The sequence below is a fragment of the Zeus faber genome (genome assembly GCF_960531495.2).
Source record: "Zeus faber genome assembly, chromosome: 9".
Lineage (NCBI taxonomy): Eukaryota > Metazoa > Chordata > Actinopteri > Zeiformes > Zeidae > Zeus > Zeus faber.
Window position 1 is genome coordinate 15,222,381 of NC_137197.1, and position 14,567 is coordinate 15,236,947.

Sequence of the window (14,567 nt, forward strand, 5' to 3'; positions counted from 1 at the left end):
CTCGCAATGGCGAGGTACTGTTGATCAGTTGTTTGGTGTCGTCTTGGTCTCATGATGTCAAAATGTGAACAGCTTGATGAAGAGGACTGTTTAAATACCAATTCTAATTGAACCAGGAAATTTTTGGTCGATTCATGGATCAAACACCTGTTGTGAATGTTGCCGTGTAGCTCCTTGTTAGAGAACAGCAAGTTGTGCAAAAAGTACTGAAACATTGAACAGTTGGACATGTGCATTCAAAAGTTAAGAGAAGGTCAAATTAAGTTCACCTGTAAAGGTTAGAGTGCATTTTAAGTTCATCGTGAAATTTCACCCGAAAGCCGAATAACCCTAACTTTTTGTGAGTAGTGTATATATCTCAGGATTTATTCTGGCATTGCAAAATGAAATTCAAGGACTTTAAATAACTTTTTAAAGAACTATTATTTCATGACACAAAACAAAGAAAGTGAGAACCCTGATATAAACATACTGTACATGCATACAGTATATCCCTTTTCACCCCAACACATCAAATAATGTTGATTTGCCACAGTCTCATGTTTGGATTTGGTCACTTGACTGCGTGTGTAAATCCACCTCTACTCTTGCAGTATTCATTCCGCTCAAATGCAAATAATTGCTGCAGAAACATTGAAAAAATATGTTGCCGCAGAATCATTATCCAGAGAGTTTGATTTCTGTAAAAAGCTTTATTTCATTTTATTTTATTTTTTTACCTTAAATTGCAGCACAGACATATTGCCATGAGTGGTTTAATGATTTTTGCCATGGAAAAACAAATTAGCTAATGGATTAATCAATGGGTTTTCAATATTGCTAAATCAATTGCATAAAATTGTGATAAAATACTTATTTATACACTTTACACTTGTGAACTGACACTTCACAATACATTTACGAACAGTTTAGAAAAGGCAAGAAAAGATACTACTGTGAAAAAGGGGGGAACAACGGGAAAATAATTGGAAAAAAATATATATAATTTCACAACACAGATAAGTGAATTAAGCAAGAACAAGCAACCGAAACCGAGGTTTGGGACCAAAACCGACAGGAGCGAGCGTTTCCTCTCAGTAAGATGTTGTATAGAATGTGGATACGTACAGTTTTTTAGAAAGTCTGGCGTGAGTCCAGTTGGTGTAGATCTGTGTGCGGTGCTGACAGAATATGACATTGTGCTGGCAGTGACAACAGGCAGAAAACGGAGAACAAACAAGCAGCAGGAGGGAGGAGAGGATCGAGGGAAGTGAAAATGGAGCAGCGACGCTTCCAGGACCAGGCCAGGTACACGTTGCAGGTTCTCAGGACATTGCACAGCAAGGTGGTTTGGCCATTTCCCGCATGGGGAAGGTCACGTTTTGGGGGCGGATTCACTGGCAGAGGAAGCGGAATTGTAACCATCACAACGGATGAAAAAAAACAAAACCCTGGCAACCCTTTCTCCAAAAATGTTTTCCTCGTGATAATAATAATAATAATAATGTGCATTTATTGACATCTAAAAACCAAAGTGGTATGCCTTTCACATGTTTGTTTCCATGCCTATACACACGCATCATATCCTTGTATAAGTCGAGCCTGCCTATAAACACATGTTGATTGAGAATATGAGAGCTAATATCATCCTCTTCATTCACCACACATTTATGAAGTTATATATTACATCAACGCATTCCAGAAAGCAATGAAAAAAAAAATAAAAGAAAGTAACACGTATTTATGATCACTTAAAGCTGGGTGAAAAGCGAGGGAAATGTGATCAGAAGAATGTAAATAGAAACTAAACTAGAAGCTAAATATGGACAGCCGCTCTAATAACAGTCAAACAATTTTGTTTGTCCACGCAAATATTTTGCAAAGAACAAGTGCAAAAAACAAAACCATCCTGGGTTGATCAATAGTTTTGATCGTTGCTCTACACTTACGACCACGGAGACAAATATAACTCAGTATTTGCTCAGACAAAAAAAAAATAATAATAATTCTCTACTTTCATTTCTGAAAGGTTATATTTATGAAGCACTTCTTCAAGGTATTTCTTCGTCTTTCGAATTAAGTCAAAAAGCACAGAATGAACAAACAGAATGAACGACTGACCAGTGAGGAAACACCTCTCATACCTCGAAACACCGTTTAGATTTAATGCGGTTTAACTTTCGACAAAAAAAAACGAAACCATCTTGTAATGAAAAAGTAATTGCTCTTGCTGCGACCCAACCTTTCCACACAAACTGACCTGGGGGGAAAATAGGAGCCTTGTCTTGTCCATCAGCCTCGTCGCCCTTAAAACGTAAAAACATGGCAAATAATGCTTGGTTAATAGTTTTGTGTCTTGCTGAGTTTAACTCCTCAGACGTTGTCACAGCAGTGCTACTATATTTAAAATATATATATATTGATGCTGTGATTACAATCACACCGCCGATTCCAGGGGGAGATGGTCCTATCCGGATTATTTGAGGAATGGACGTCCAGGTGAAATCATTACTGTGGGGAAACTGATTAGAAATAAGCTTTAATAAAAACAGATGAGAAAACGACGCAAAGGAAACACATTCGTTCTTGCACTAAACTAAAGCGATATGAGCAACTGAGCGTAACGTGTTCAAATAAACCCGGGAAAAATAAATGTATCTTGACAATAAACATGTTTAGAAATGTAATACATACACGTAAAAATTAAATTATGACATTATATCTGACCGAAAACCCAAAACATGTGCTTTAAAAAAAAAAAAAAAAAAAATCTATACAGGTCATCAGTGGATCACGTGGATGTAAACTTGACATAAGACCTCGAGTGAAAAAGATGTGAACAGAAGCTGGAGTCCAACCCTAACGATGCAGACAATTCCTACTGAGGCTTGGAAACCGGGACGTTTTGTTTTCTTTTTTTTTTTTTTTAGCCAATCTGAAAGGGATCCGCGTGGGGGGGGGGGGTGATCTGGTTCTGGAGCGGTCTTTAAGTCCCCTCAGCCTCACCCGGCCCCCCGCCCGCCGCCGATGACGGGCGGCGTTTTCCGGCCGAAGGCGCGCGTCAGTGTTTTGTCTGGAGAGTAAAGGTCTCGTGGCGGCGTTCCCTCCTCGGGGCGGGAGGGAGTGGTTTTGGGCGTCAATAAGCTTCCTTCTGAGTGTCCATCTGCTCCTGGATCTTCTGCAGCATCTCCTGCATCCGCCGCAGCTACGACAAAGAGACGACAAAGAGACGACAAAGGACGTCACTGTCCGGCCACGGAAAAACAAAAAGGTATTTACAAGGTCAGAGTGTGGCACGGAGGGGTCTGGGAGTCTAGATTGGGGACGGTGAACTTCGATGTGTGCGCGCGCGCGCACACGCACACACACACACACACACACACACACACACACACACACACACACACGATCGATACGAGCCGCGCCGATCGATTATCGGGGCCGTGGAAACCGATCAATACCGCGTCACGTGACCTGGGCCGAGCGGTGGAACTTCCCCCAAAAAAGGACGCCGGAAAACAGACCACGTGCGTCGACGTTGTGGAGCCAGCACCGACCGGGTGAGGGAGTTTGAAAGGGATCAAATGTTTTGTTTCGGTGACGTGTTCAACGCACGTTGTTAGGCAGAAAAAGTCAGTGCATGTGGTGTCTGTTGGTTTTCTGCTTTAGATGGTTTTAGATATTTTCATTTCCCCTCCATTTTGGTCACAAGAAATGAAATCAAGAAAAAAATGCGATGATTTGAACAAATGTATAATAAATGAATGTATTCATGACGTGTTGTTCAAGGGAGGACATGTGGTAACATGGATCGGGGACGAGGCCAGGTGAACACAGAATCACTGCTCTTAGGCTGACGTTTGATTTATTGATTTATTGCATCGGGCGACCAGCCTTATTGGAGGGATTTATTGTGATCGGTTCCCTTATTTGACCGCACGGTTTCGGTTGGAAACCCACCCGCACCGACCGACACGTGCACACGGAACAACGTCACGGATTCCAAGATCACAACATTCTGCTTCATTCACCAAACTCACACCGCTTCAGCCTCCTGCTTTAGCCACGACATTTCTTCCCGGCCATCCTGATTTTGTTCAGCAAGTAACGTGAATGACATAATCCTACGGGGCTTTTTACTGGATGAGAAACCTCTCATAACGGAAGGAGTTTGAGCTCTCTCGTTGATCTGGACCGTTCCGTGTCGCCACTAGAGAAGCCTGTCGATGTGTTGGAGGATCCCGCAACGTTCTTCTGTGGATTTCAAGGTCTTGTTCGACGCTTACCCATCATTCCGTGCTTCTCCACCGCAGGTAGAAGCCGAGTGTGGGAAAAAACGCAGATACTGTTTATTTGACTCAAATCGACTTGTTGTGTGTGTGTGTGTGTGTGTGTGTGTGTGTGTGTGTGTGTGTCTGTCCGTCTGTCTGTGTGTGTGTATATATATATATATATATATATATATAAATAAATAAATAAGGGGGATTCCTTTCTTTGGTATAAGAGGGGCGGTACATAAAACCTCTATGCGTTAAATGTTTGGCTTCTGACTAGACTCAGGAAGCCTTGTGGCCACTGTCGCTCGGGTCCGAGCCCGGGTCGGCCTCAGGCTCCGAGTGCTCGTGGTGGTCGTGGTTCTGCTGCGCCTCGCGTGCGGGCTCGTGATCGCGCTCGTGGTGCCGGCGGGGATGCGGGTCCGCTGTTTCGCGGTCGCTGCGGTGTACCTCCTCGTCTTTCTCTCGGATGAGCTTTTCCGTCTCGCTGTCGCCGACCCCTGGGACCATGGGGATGGGGAAGTCCGTGCCGCTCTCCCTCGTCAGTTTGCTGCGGGGGGGAGAAAACGGGTACTTTAATGATGGATTACTATGGATGGAAAATAAAAGCCATTCAAGTATGAGTGCAGGGGACTTATATCAGTTAATCAACTCCTCAACAATTAACTAATGAGACATGTTAATAACAGGATAGATGTAATAATGAGTAAAGTCAATTCAATAATAAGGATCTGAAAGTTACTCTGTCCTCAATCCAATTCCCAGGTTTCAACGTAGGAAGTAAACGGTCCGCCGCCGTTCTCTGATAAAGGGTGATATTCTAAATATGTCATATATACAGTACATAAGTGTGTCCGCTGCCGGCGCGGCTTCTCTCGGCGAGCGTACTTGCGGTTGCGTTCCTTCACCACCATGCGCGTCATGCTCTGGATGCACTGGGCGCGGTAGTTCTCGTAGTGCGTCTCCCGCGTCACGTCCTTCAGGTCCTGCATGTGCGTGCGCACCAGCATGTTCCGCAGCTTGATGAAGTCACAGTGGCCCGTGTTCTCCACTGCCGCCCCCCAAGCCACGGAAAACAGAGAGAGTCAGGCGTGTTAAAGGACAACTGACGGATTTGACAGGAGAAAAAAAAAAAAAAAAAAAAAAAAAAGACAAACCAAATTTGAGTCATCATCGACAAAATGGACCCTTGATGAGAAGCAGTGAGCCATCCCCTGGAAGTCGGAGCTAACTGGAGGCGCATGCACCTGCAATAAGAAGGGTTTTCCCTTTCGGTGTTTTTTTTTAATTTTTTTACCTTCGACGATCCCCCAGGGGTACAGCCGGCCTCGCACCCGCTTCCCTCTGGCCTCCACCACCGTGTTGCTGCCGATCACAGCGAACGGGATGCTTTCCTGAGCGGGAGGAGAGAAGCGGCCTTCAAACGGAAAGCTCTCAGGAGAGGTGAAGGTTTTTTTTTTTGCGGACGGGTAGGACATGAAGCGGCGCGGCGCTGAGGAGTGTTTTTATCCCCCCCCCCCCACCTTTCTCTGTCTCTGAACCTTTTATTTTCCTCCCACTTCTGTCTCCCTCTCAAAAGAGGCACAAAAAACCACCCCAGAAACAGCAGGAAATCTCCCCCCGCGGTCCCAAATCGCAGGGAATTGAACGAATGAAAATTGAACCATCTTGTCGAACTTGTTTATCATTCTACATGAAAGACACCAGGTCTGGTGGTCATTCCTGAAACCAAGACGTTATTTTCTTCTTCCAGCACAACCCATGTAACGAGGACGTAACCTTACGTACCAACGTACATTTTCACAAAACTTTGACGGAATCATTTCCCGAACGAGCTTCAACTCACTTTCAGCTCCTGGTCCTGCTGCTTAAAGTCCTCGTCCTCATCCGAGTCGCAGTCAGGAAACTGGTAGATCTTGATCCCGTACTCCTCGATCTCCTCTCGAATCTGCGCGGAAGCGACGACGGATGGAAAGGAGACGTCATTTCAGTGTAATACCGCAAATAACACCAGTGGGCATGAAAGACATGCTTTGGGGAAAACCTTGCCTTGATTTTCTTTTTCTTGACCTCGGTGGGAGTGAGCGTGTCAGCTTTCGCCAGAATGGGGACGATGTTCACCTTCTCGTGCAGAGCTTTCATGAACTCCACATCAAGGGGCCGCAGCCTAAATGAAACGTATGGGAGCGTTGCAATCTGAGGTGGAAAATAACTAGTCACAACTACTCTCATTGCAGTACTCTTACAAAAGGAAGGGTTTTCAGTTTCTCTTTCCAAAATACAGACAGAGGAGGATGAGTTTTACACTCAACATGTAATGACTGATAGTGGTCGGCAGAGGGAGCTCTTCCCCTAAAGACGACGGCTCCACTGCAGCGGCGCCTCTAAGTGATGCGTCGTGATGTGGAAAAAGCAGGTACAGAAACCACACACACACACACACACGCACGCACGCACGCACACACACGCACACGCACACGCACACGCACACGCACTGGAAAATCCTCCATCACCGTTTGATTCTAATAAAACGGGGTTTTGCTGTGCATTGCACCAGACATAAATCTGAGGGAGGAAGGAGAGAGCGCCTTTAACTTGAGGTACCTGCCGCATTAATAATTACTGTTGCTGAATGCTCTGCCAGTTTAAACTGGAACAATACAAACACTGAATGTGTGTATAAAGAAGGCTGGCGGCTTTGCACGGAGCAAAAACTGCTGATGAATGTTTGTTATGTGCTATGTCATTTGCTATTTTAATCCGTTCGTAAGGGAATTTAAGTGACCCCGCTACTTTTCCTGCTCTTATGTGTATTCCAGGGCATTGTTAAAATATTCATGGTAGTAAAGGAAAGGGTGGGGGAAAGGTAAGTCATCGACAGAGGCGAGCCGTTGCCGTACCCGTGTCCGAATGGCGAGATAAAATAGAGGCAACAGTGCACCCGGTTGTCCTGGATGTTCTTGCGGTTAAGGCCACTCTCGTCCCTGAAGTACTGTTCAAACTGCTGGTCGATGTAGTCGGCCACTGACTTCCAGCTGGAACAGTCACACACAGGGGCACACGGTCACTGAGACTGACATCGCTGTGAACTGGATTATATATGCCCTTCCCACACACCACATACTCTAAAGATTTACTTTTTTTTTTTTTCTCCTTTTAATTAATTGAGATCATTTAATTTCATGGGCCGGTGTGTTTAACACGTACCATTCAGTGTTGTTAACGGCGTCCCCAAACCCGGGCGTGTCCACGATGGTGAGCTTCAGCTTGACACCTTTCTCTTCTATATCCACCGTGTGCTTGGTGATTTCTACAGTTTGAGTGATTCGTTCTGGGGGCAGGGACAAAGAACAGTTTGGCGTTCCGACACTGCAATGAGCAGGGATTCATTCACACATCAGGGCGTGTAACAGTAAACGGCGTGTAACCTTGTTGTAAAGGAGGGAAACACATTTCCCACTGTGTCTCACCTTCAGCGTTCAGCAGCTTCCGGTCCTTGTAGAGGTCGGTGAGGAAGAGGCTGTTGACCAGGGTGGACTTACCCAGGCCGGACTCACCTTCACAAAAAAGACAAGTTTGGAGCTTTTGTTGTGCTACGGCTTGGCACATTCAACATTTCCGGGCAACTCTTTATGCATATAATAATAATAATAATGATGACTGGGATTTATATAGCGCCAGGAACCCAAGGACCCTTTACAATGGAAAAAGTCAAGACTAGAAACCTGACAACACACCGAGCCGTTACTGACCTGCGACCATGAGGGTGAAGTCAAAGCCCTTCTTGACGGATTTGCGATGCACTTGGTTTGGCAGTGTGGCAAAACCGACGTATTCCTTGTCTTGGTCCTTCAAAAATAAGCAAAAGCAGTAGAAACATAGCTCACTTTTCGAGAGCAGAGCAGGATTGGCAATGTGCTGTACTGCACGCACGGCTGTATAAAAGCTACTGATCAATACTGCAATCAACCACTCACACAGATTCTCTTTTACCATTTGAAATGACACAACTAAAAAACATAATACACAAAACACCTTCCGATCCCAATCTCAACTTTCCCGTATGTTTTTTTTTTGTTTTTTTTCCCAAAGTCAAGTCTCATGAAAACCAAATGCACATATCAGACAACTCGTGTGCGAACACCACACGCCTATCACAAACGATTCCACTGGAGCAGAAGAAAGGAAACGGCGGGACACGGCAATTTAACAGCAAACACTGTGTCTGGAAATGACCTTCACCACAGAGATCTACGGAGGCACTGCAGCCCTATACATCTCCTCGCTGAGCTCTCCCGTGCAGTTACCTCGGTGGCGGCGTAGGGATCGTATCGACCCCAGGGGCTCTTGGGCCTGGTGGGGCTTAAAGGCGACGCCAAGTCAAAATCCACCCCGCTGCTCAGCGGCAACTTGGGGTCCGAGGCCCCATCCGATTGGGCCCTGCCCGCCACAGGGGGGCGCAAGAAAGACGGGGTGTGGGGACGGTCTTCGCCCTCCGCTCCCCTGCCTGCCTGCTGGCACTCAGGGTCGTGAGGAGGCTCCTGGTCATGGGGCCCCTGGTGGCTGTGGTGGGGGTCTTTCATGATGTCCTCCAACTCTGAATCTTCAGAATGGCTGGAATGCTAGGGGCCAAAGTTGAAGGTGGTGGATGGGGCAAAGCGGAGGAATCAGAAGAGGGGGGAAAATGGAGGGAGCCGTTGGGAGGAGGGCAGGTAGGGCGGCCCGTGTAAAAGGGATGCATTACCGATCAAGAAAGAAATGAGACAATCCATACTTTAGAGAGCAGCGTTTTTGTGTGCGTTTCAAACATACAAGGTCTTATTATTGGTTAAGAGATAAACACAGACAGGAGGAAGGAGTGAATATTGCCTTTGAGCTAACTGCTTTACTGATGCAACGCTTAAAACCTGATGTGATGCCGGTAAATTGTTCGCATGCACCAATATCATTTGCAATAACCTTTCAGGCATGGACACAGGGGAGCATTTAATATTCTCTAAAAGGCCACTAAACATTTTATTTTGTTCAGATTTCCCTTTTGCCGACGTATTCGGAATAACTGAAGGTAGCCACACAGCCAGTGAGGGCTGACAAAACCACTTCAATAGGTTATAACGCGAAAGAGCTGGAGTCTGAAGAAAAGTGCACAGCCCCTACTGTTAAACAACAGTAGTGATTTATGAATGCTCACGATAATGGTGCAAATGCTTGAACCACCTCAATATGTGTATTTTATTCGAAGAGAACAAAAGGTTTTGTTCGCAGGAAGAAGAATTCACAGACATTGACGGGAGGTAAATATAATGCATCATGAAGCGACAGTAGCGGCAAATCATCTTTTCTATGGGTGATCATCTTCCCGGATTGGCAATTAACCTCCCTATTATGTTACTATTTAATGACTTCTTGTATAATAAACAACAGTTCCAGGAAGACAGCTTCCATCTCAGGTTCCAAAGCACAACCATAGGCCATCTGAACACACTTATTTTAATTACAATGTCAATGTAAAATGTAGTTTGTTGGTGTAGACAAAAAAAGCAAAAAAAAAAAAAAGAATTTCACCTCACTGTGCACATTCTGTTCTGCTGCTGCCGTACTTCTTTGAGCCACATGGAGAGGGGGAACAACTGCGAGCCAGCCCAGCGCCATGATAAATAATGCAGCTACACCGAGAGGGTAAACAGGCCTCTAAACTTGAGAGTCTGCTCGGATAATTAGTGGCGCGACGCTGCCTTGAATGTTGAGCAGTCATGTTTGTGCATCGAGGGGGTAAAATGAGTGAAAATGTGTTTTCGGGTCAGATCGCGCATTATTAATTCCTGCACGGGGAGACCGCAAGCTGTTGATCTTTGGAAATTGTCGCCCAAAGGCTGAAAGTTTCTCCTTTAATGTTATTAACAAATAACTGGAGGTTGTGCTTGATACTGCGAACCAGCTGAAGTTTTCACTATCAGTAATACTTACCATATGCAAGCCCAGTCGGGGAAGAGAGTCGGGGTTATATGACGGATATAAATGATGGTGGGTGTTTTTGGGGCATCACCAATACCTTGTCAGCTTCATGATTCCCGCTGTGGTCGGGGGAGGCGGGGGCAGAGTCCTGCTCATCCGATGAGGAGTGAGCGTCATGGTCGCTGTCCTCCATTGCAACTGGGGCCACAGTGCACTCTGCTATCTAAAACCGGGAAAGCGTGTGCATGTGGAATGGAGGTTTGGCATAGCCAGGAATAAAAGCGATTGGAGGGAGGGACCAGGAACCAAGCAGAATATACCCCATGGGAAAATTGGGATGACGGGTAAGACAACGGGAGAAGAAGTCATGAATTTCATATGTAGTTGAGAAACACAGAAGGGCGGTTGGGGAAAAGAAATGAACAAAAGAAGGAATAAAATATTGAAATATGAATGATCAAATTGGTTGCATATTGTTATGTGATCCTAAAAACACCTTCTATGTTGTCATCCCTACATTGTTTTCAATTAAATCTATTGATGACCCAACATTTGAATTATTTGGGGATTTAGAGCTTTAGTGGCGCCGAAGAAGAAATGGAAAGCTTCACAGCTTAGAAGCTGGTGACCTGCTTTTTTTCTGTCACATCCAAATCACAAAGATCAATGTCCAATTGGCTCTTCGACGTGGTGCATCCAATGACCCACAAATGAGAGCTGGTCAGTCACAGCTTTCTAACAGCACAGATATAGACTTTTTGTTTAACTCATTTTGAATAAAGGAATATTTAACTGGAAAAGCATGGCAAACCAAAGAAGCTTTAATAGGTTTGCAAGAGGCAGACTAAAAGCCACAGGCGTACATGACACTGCTAAAAGAGGATCCGATTTATTATTAAAATTCCAACAGCTCCTGCTTTACAACTGAGAGAGGATTAAAACATCCCACTCAATTGTTAAAAAGAGACGGTGATCCGAGCGGATTCGGTTCAGTGACCTCGATACAAACGACAGCCCGGACAAACATATTACTCAACCGCGCCATGCTCGCTCAAAAGTCTATCCGAAACCTCACCTGTGCTCTCACAGTGCCTCACCCGCGGCGCCCCTTTATCGGCTCTACCGTACCACTCCTTTTCCCCTTGCCCCCGCAGACGCTGTCTTGGTGCCCACGCCAACCGGAGGCAGCGACCTCCAGCGCGAGCCTTTATACCCGTCCATCCCAGCAGGTCACACTGTCCTTCAGCCTCATTAATCCGCCCCATCGCCTCGGGGACCGTGTCAGTGGCATTGACGTTTGCAAGCCCCGGCCCCGAAAAGTTTTTCCCGTACACCAAATACTTCCATTGTAGACTTGTAATATAATTTTGGGCCACGATGCCTTTTTCATGTCCACAATTTAAACAGCCATACATGATGAGTTACACTGTATTTGTCCACTGGTGCCAATTCTACGACTATTCCAATGTGATTTAACGTTCATTTAGTGGCAACAGAAACTGCCACAACAGGAAATCAAAATTGTACATATTGAATTGCATACGACCAATAGTGTGAGCTCAAAGCACACTGACCACAGCACATAGAACTAAATGCTTTACCAAATAACCAGCATCACCAGATCTAATGAGGCAGTCTCCCAGGAGTACTCCTTATTTACTTTTCCCACTGTACCCCCTGCACACAGATATGTACCCTAATACTTGGATATTAAGAAGCCAATGTACTTAGACCGACTGTTTAGGAAATACAGAGAGCATCACTCTATTTAACTCCTAAATGCTGACTCTCCACCGAGCGCCATTACATAAACTTTCCTCTCTCAGCCCCATATATCCTGTTACACCATCTACAAACCCAAAAAAGGTATTTTGCTGTTGTGCAGGTTTCCAAAAACCCATCTCAAGCAGCCTCCTAAAAAGTAACTTGACAGAGACAAACGTGGAACCATTTTCCCCTTCAGCTGCAGAAACCGCCGCTCCCTCAACTGATTCTGAGTTGTGGCTCTGGAGGTCAGCGCCACAGGGGAAAGGGGACCAAAGACTTGAAAGAAAGGGAGAAACAGCGCTGCAGATTGGATCTGCTCCCCCTCAGCACAACGCCGCGCTTGTTTCGAGCTCTTTATTTGATATAATGATAGTAAGACTGAAGGAAAGCCAGAGTGAGGAGATCTAACGGATCTCCGGTGGTTCTCTGACGGAGACCCAAACAAAGCCATTTGTAATTGAGAGCGGTCACAGCGTTGACATCATCTCAACCAGGCTGAACGTCCGTCCCGGCTACTTGGTATGCCTGGCACAAAGTCCTCTGAAGTAGGCAAACCTCAGGATTAGCGACTGTCCATCCACTCCCTCCTTTAGACCATGAGAAAGGAGAACCAGGGAGTTATTTGCACTTGAGTCGCTCGCAACTCAGTGACGAGAGTTTCAGAAATGTTTATCTGTTTTTCCCCACACACACACACGCACGCACGCACGCACGCACGCACGCACGCACGCACGCACGCACGCACGCACGCACGCACGCACGCACGCACGCACGCACGCATTTCCATTGCTCCAGTTACAAACTTTCTTCAGCCATCTAGACTTCTGCTGCCAGTCAAAACGGCATCATTTTCCTGGATCTGGTACGCGGCGGTTTTCAGTGTGCCACACCTACTCAGCCAGCATTCACAAAATATCCAAATGCGTATGATGAGAAGGAGTCAATCTGACCGCGTGGGTCTCCGTCCTTCTGCCAGGACCTCTTCAACTTGTTGGACTTTCATAGATGTTCCTATGTGTACCAGATGCCTAAAAGTACATACTTAGCACTTAGACTTAAATATTTGTAATTATTTATTCTCGCTCCTGGTCCAAACTACATTTCTAAATGGTGTCCTATTATAATTGTTTCCACGGGTTGGCAATGGAACACGTCGGCCAATGAGCAGCCGTCGACTGGTCGGTCAATGCGTGTGAGGCCGAGACGTCAATATCATTATACAACTATTGACCGGCAGTAGAAACACATTTCCACCGGAAATAAACCATCTAGCAAAGCATATATCTGCACTATTTATTTACATCTGTTGTTTCTGTTATTGAACCATTTCATTTTTTAAGTCATATATAAATACTACTCTATACAGTAGTATTTATATATGACATATATATTGCATTCACATTTATATTGCATTCACATTTATTATATTACAGTCAGTTTACCAAAACATCATATGTAATAAAAACCATTAGCAATTTTTTTTCAAGGAATAAATTATTATAATTTTGTATTCATTGTATTATGTATTTATTTGTATTATTATTATTATTATTACTACTATTACTACAACTGCTGGTAAATCACATAAGATCATGACAGTGAAATTAACCATGTACTGCTTTAACTGGAAAGAGAACCAACAAACACACAAATCAAATTTTAGATCTATATATCGGTTAAATATTGTGGACATAAATGGAAATTTAATTATAATTACATATTGCTCAATTGCTTTAATTGACCGGTCACACTGGTCGATTGGTTTAGTTGAATTAAAGAGCCATATTTTCATACTTAGGTTCTAGATTAGCTCACTTTCTATTTATCAGCTGTCTACATCAGCGATAACGTTATTCACATTATTTTTCTTTCTGAGATGTTCTGATTTAGTGAAAGCAAAGCCAGCTACGCTTCCCTCGACCAGATGAAAGGAGAATGAAGCTGGTCCGGGTCCTAAGGTGGCAGCTCAGGCCCTCCGGCAGCACGCAGGACTGAAAATGCCTGAGCAAATCTCAGTGCTTAACCAATACAGCAACTCAGCAATACGAACAATGCACCAAGGAGAAGAAAATCGCCTTTCTTAGTGCACATCAGCAGACTGGATTGAAAATAAATCTTACATGAATGTATTCTATAAATCATAGGAAAAGAAAAAAAAAAAAAAACCACCCATCACTGAGACCAGTCAAACAACAGAGAGATTTTTTACTAGGCTGTTATTTGAAATATTCAAAGCATTGAAATACCATACCCACATCTTGCTTTGAACATAGACCCACAGTGGATGGGAGCCATGTGTTCGAGCTTCTCTTCGAGCTTAAGCCCAATATCGAACCACTTCCGTAGCACAGCGGAGGGTTTGGAATGTCCTGTTTGTTGCGTGTAATGAGAGAGAAGGGGCTAAGCGGCAATTTGACCACATCATACTTTATTGCATACACGGGCTACAAAGGAATCCAATATAACGTAATAACGTCTAATAAGCTGCTTGTCGGGCGAGTGGCAGGTTGTTTCGGCCACTGTCGCCACGAATAAAATCTTCTGAGAATTCAAGTTTTTAATCACGGAGACCACTGTGAATTGCATTACACA

The 14,567-nt window shown here is 44.7% G+C and overlaps 1 protein-coding gene across 1 annotated transcript in view; it reads right to left on the reverse strand.

Annotated features, from left to right (window-relative positions):
• Window positions 1-734: 734 nt before the first annotated feature.
• Window positions 735-14,567, reverse strand: part of septin4b (septin 4b) — a 42,749-nt gene continuing 28,916 nt past the window's right edge. The window contains exons 3-14 of the mRNA XM_080006939.1: window positions 10,306-10,431; window positions 8,561-8,875; window positions 8,006-8,102; window positions 7,724-7,810; window positions 7,461-7,584; window positions 7,154-7,288; window positions 6,303-6,420; window positions 6,100-6,201; window positions 5,551-5,647; window positions 5,142-5,304; window positions 4,704-4,803; window positions 735-3,184 (exon numbers count right to left, since the gene is read on the reverse strand). Coding sequence (XP_079863065.1) covers window positions 3,116-3,184; window positions 4,704-4,803; window positions 5,142-5,304; window positions 5,551-5,647; window positions 6,100-6,201; window positions 6,303-6,420; window positions 7,154-7,288; window positions 7,461-7,584; window positions 7,724-7,810; window positions 8,006-8,102; window positions 8,561-8,875; window positions 10,306-10,431 — 1,533 coding nt within the window. The 3' untranslated portion in view covers window positions 735-3,115. The remainder of the gene's footprint in view (window positions 3,185-4,703; window positions 4,804-5,141; window positions 5,305-5,550; window positions 5,648-6,099; window positions 6,202-6,302; window positions 6,421-7,153; window positions 7,289-7,460; window positions 7,585-7,723; window positions 7,811-8,005; window positions 8,103-8,560; window positions 8,876-10,305; window positions 10,432-14,567) is intronic.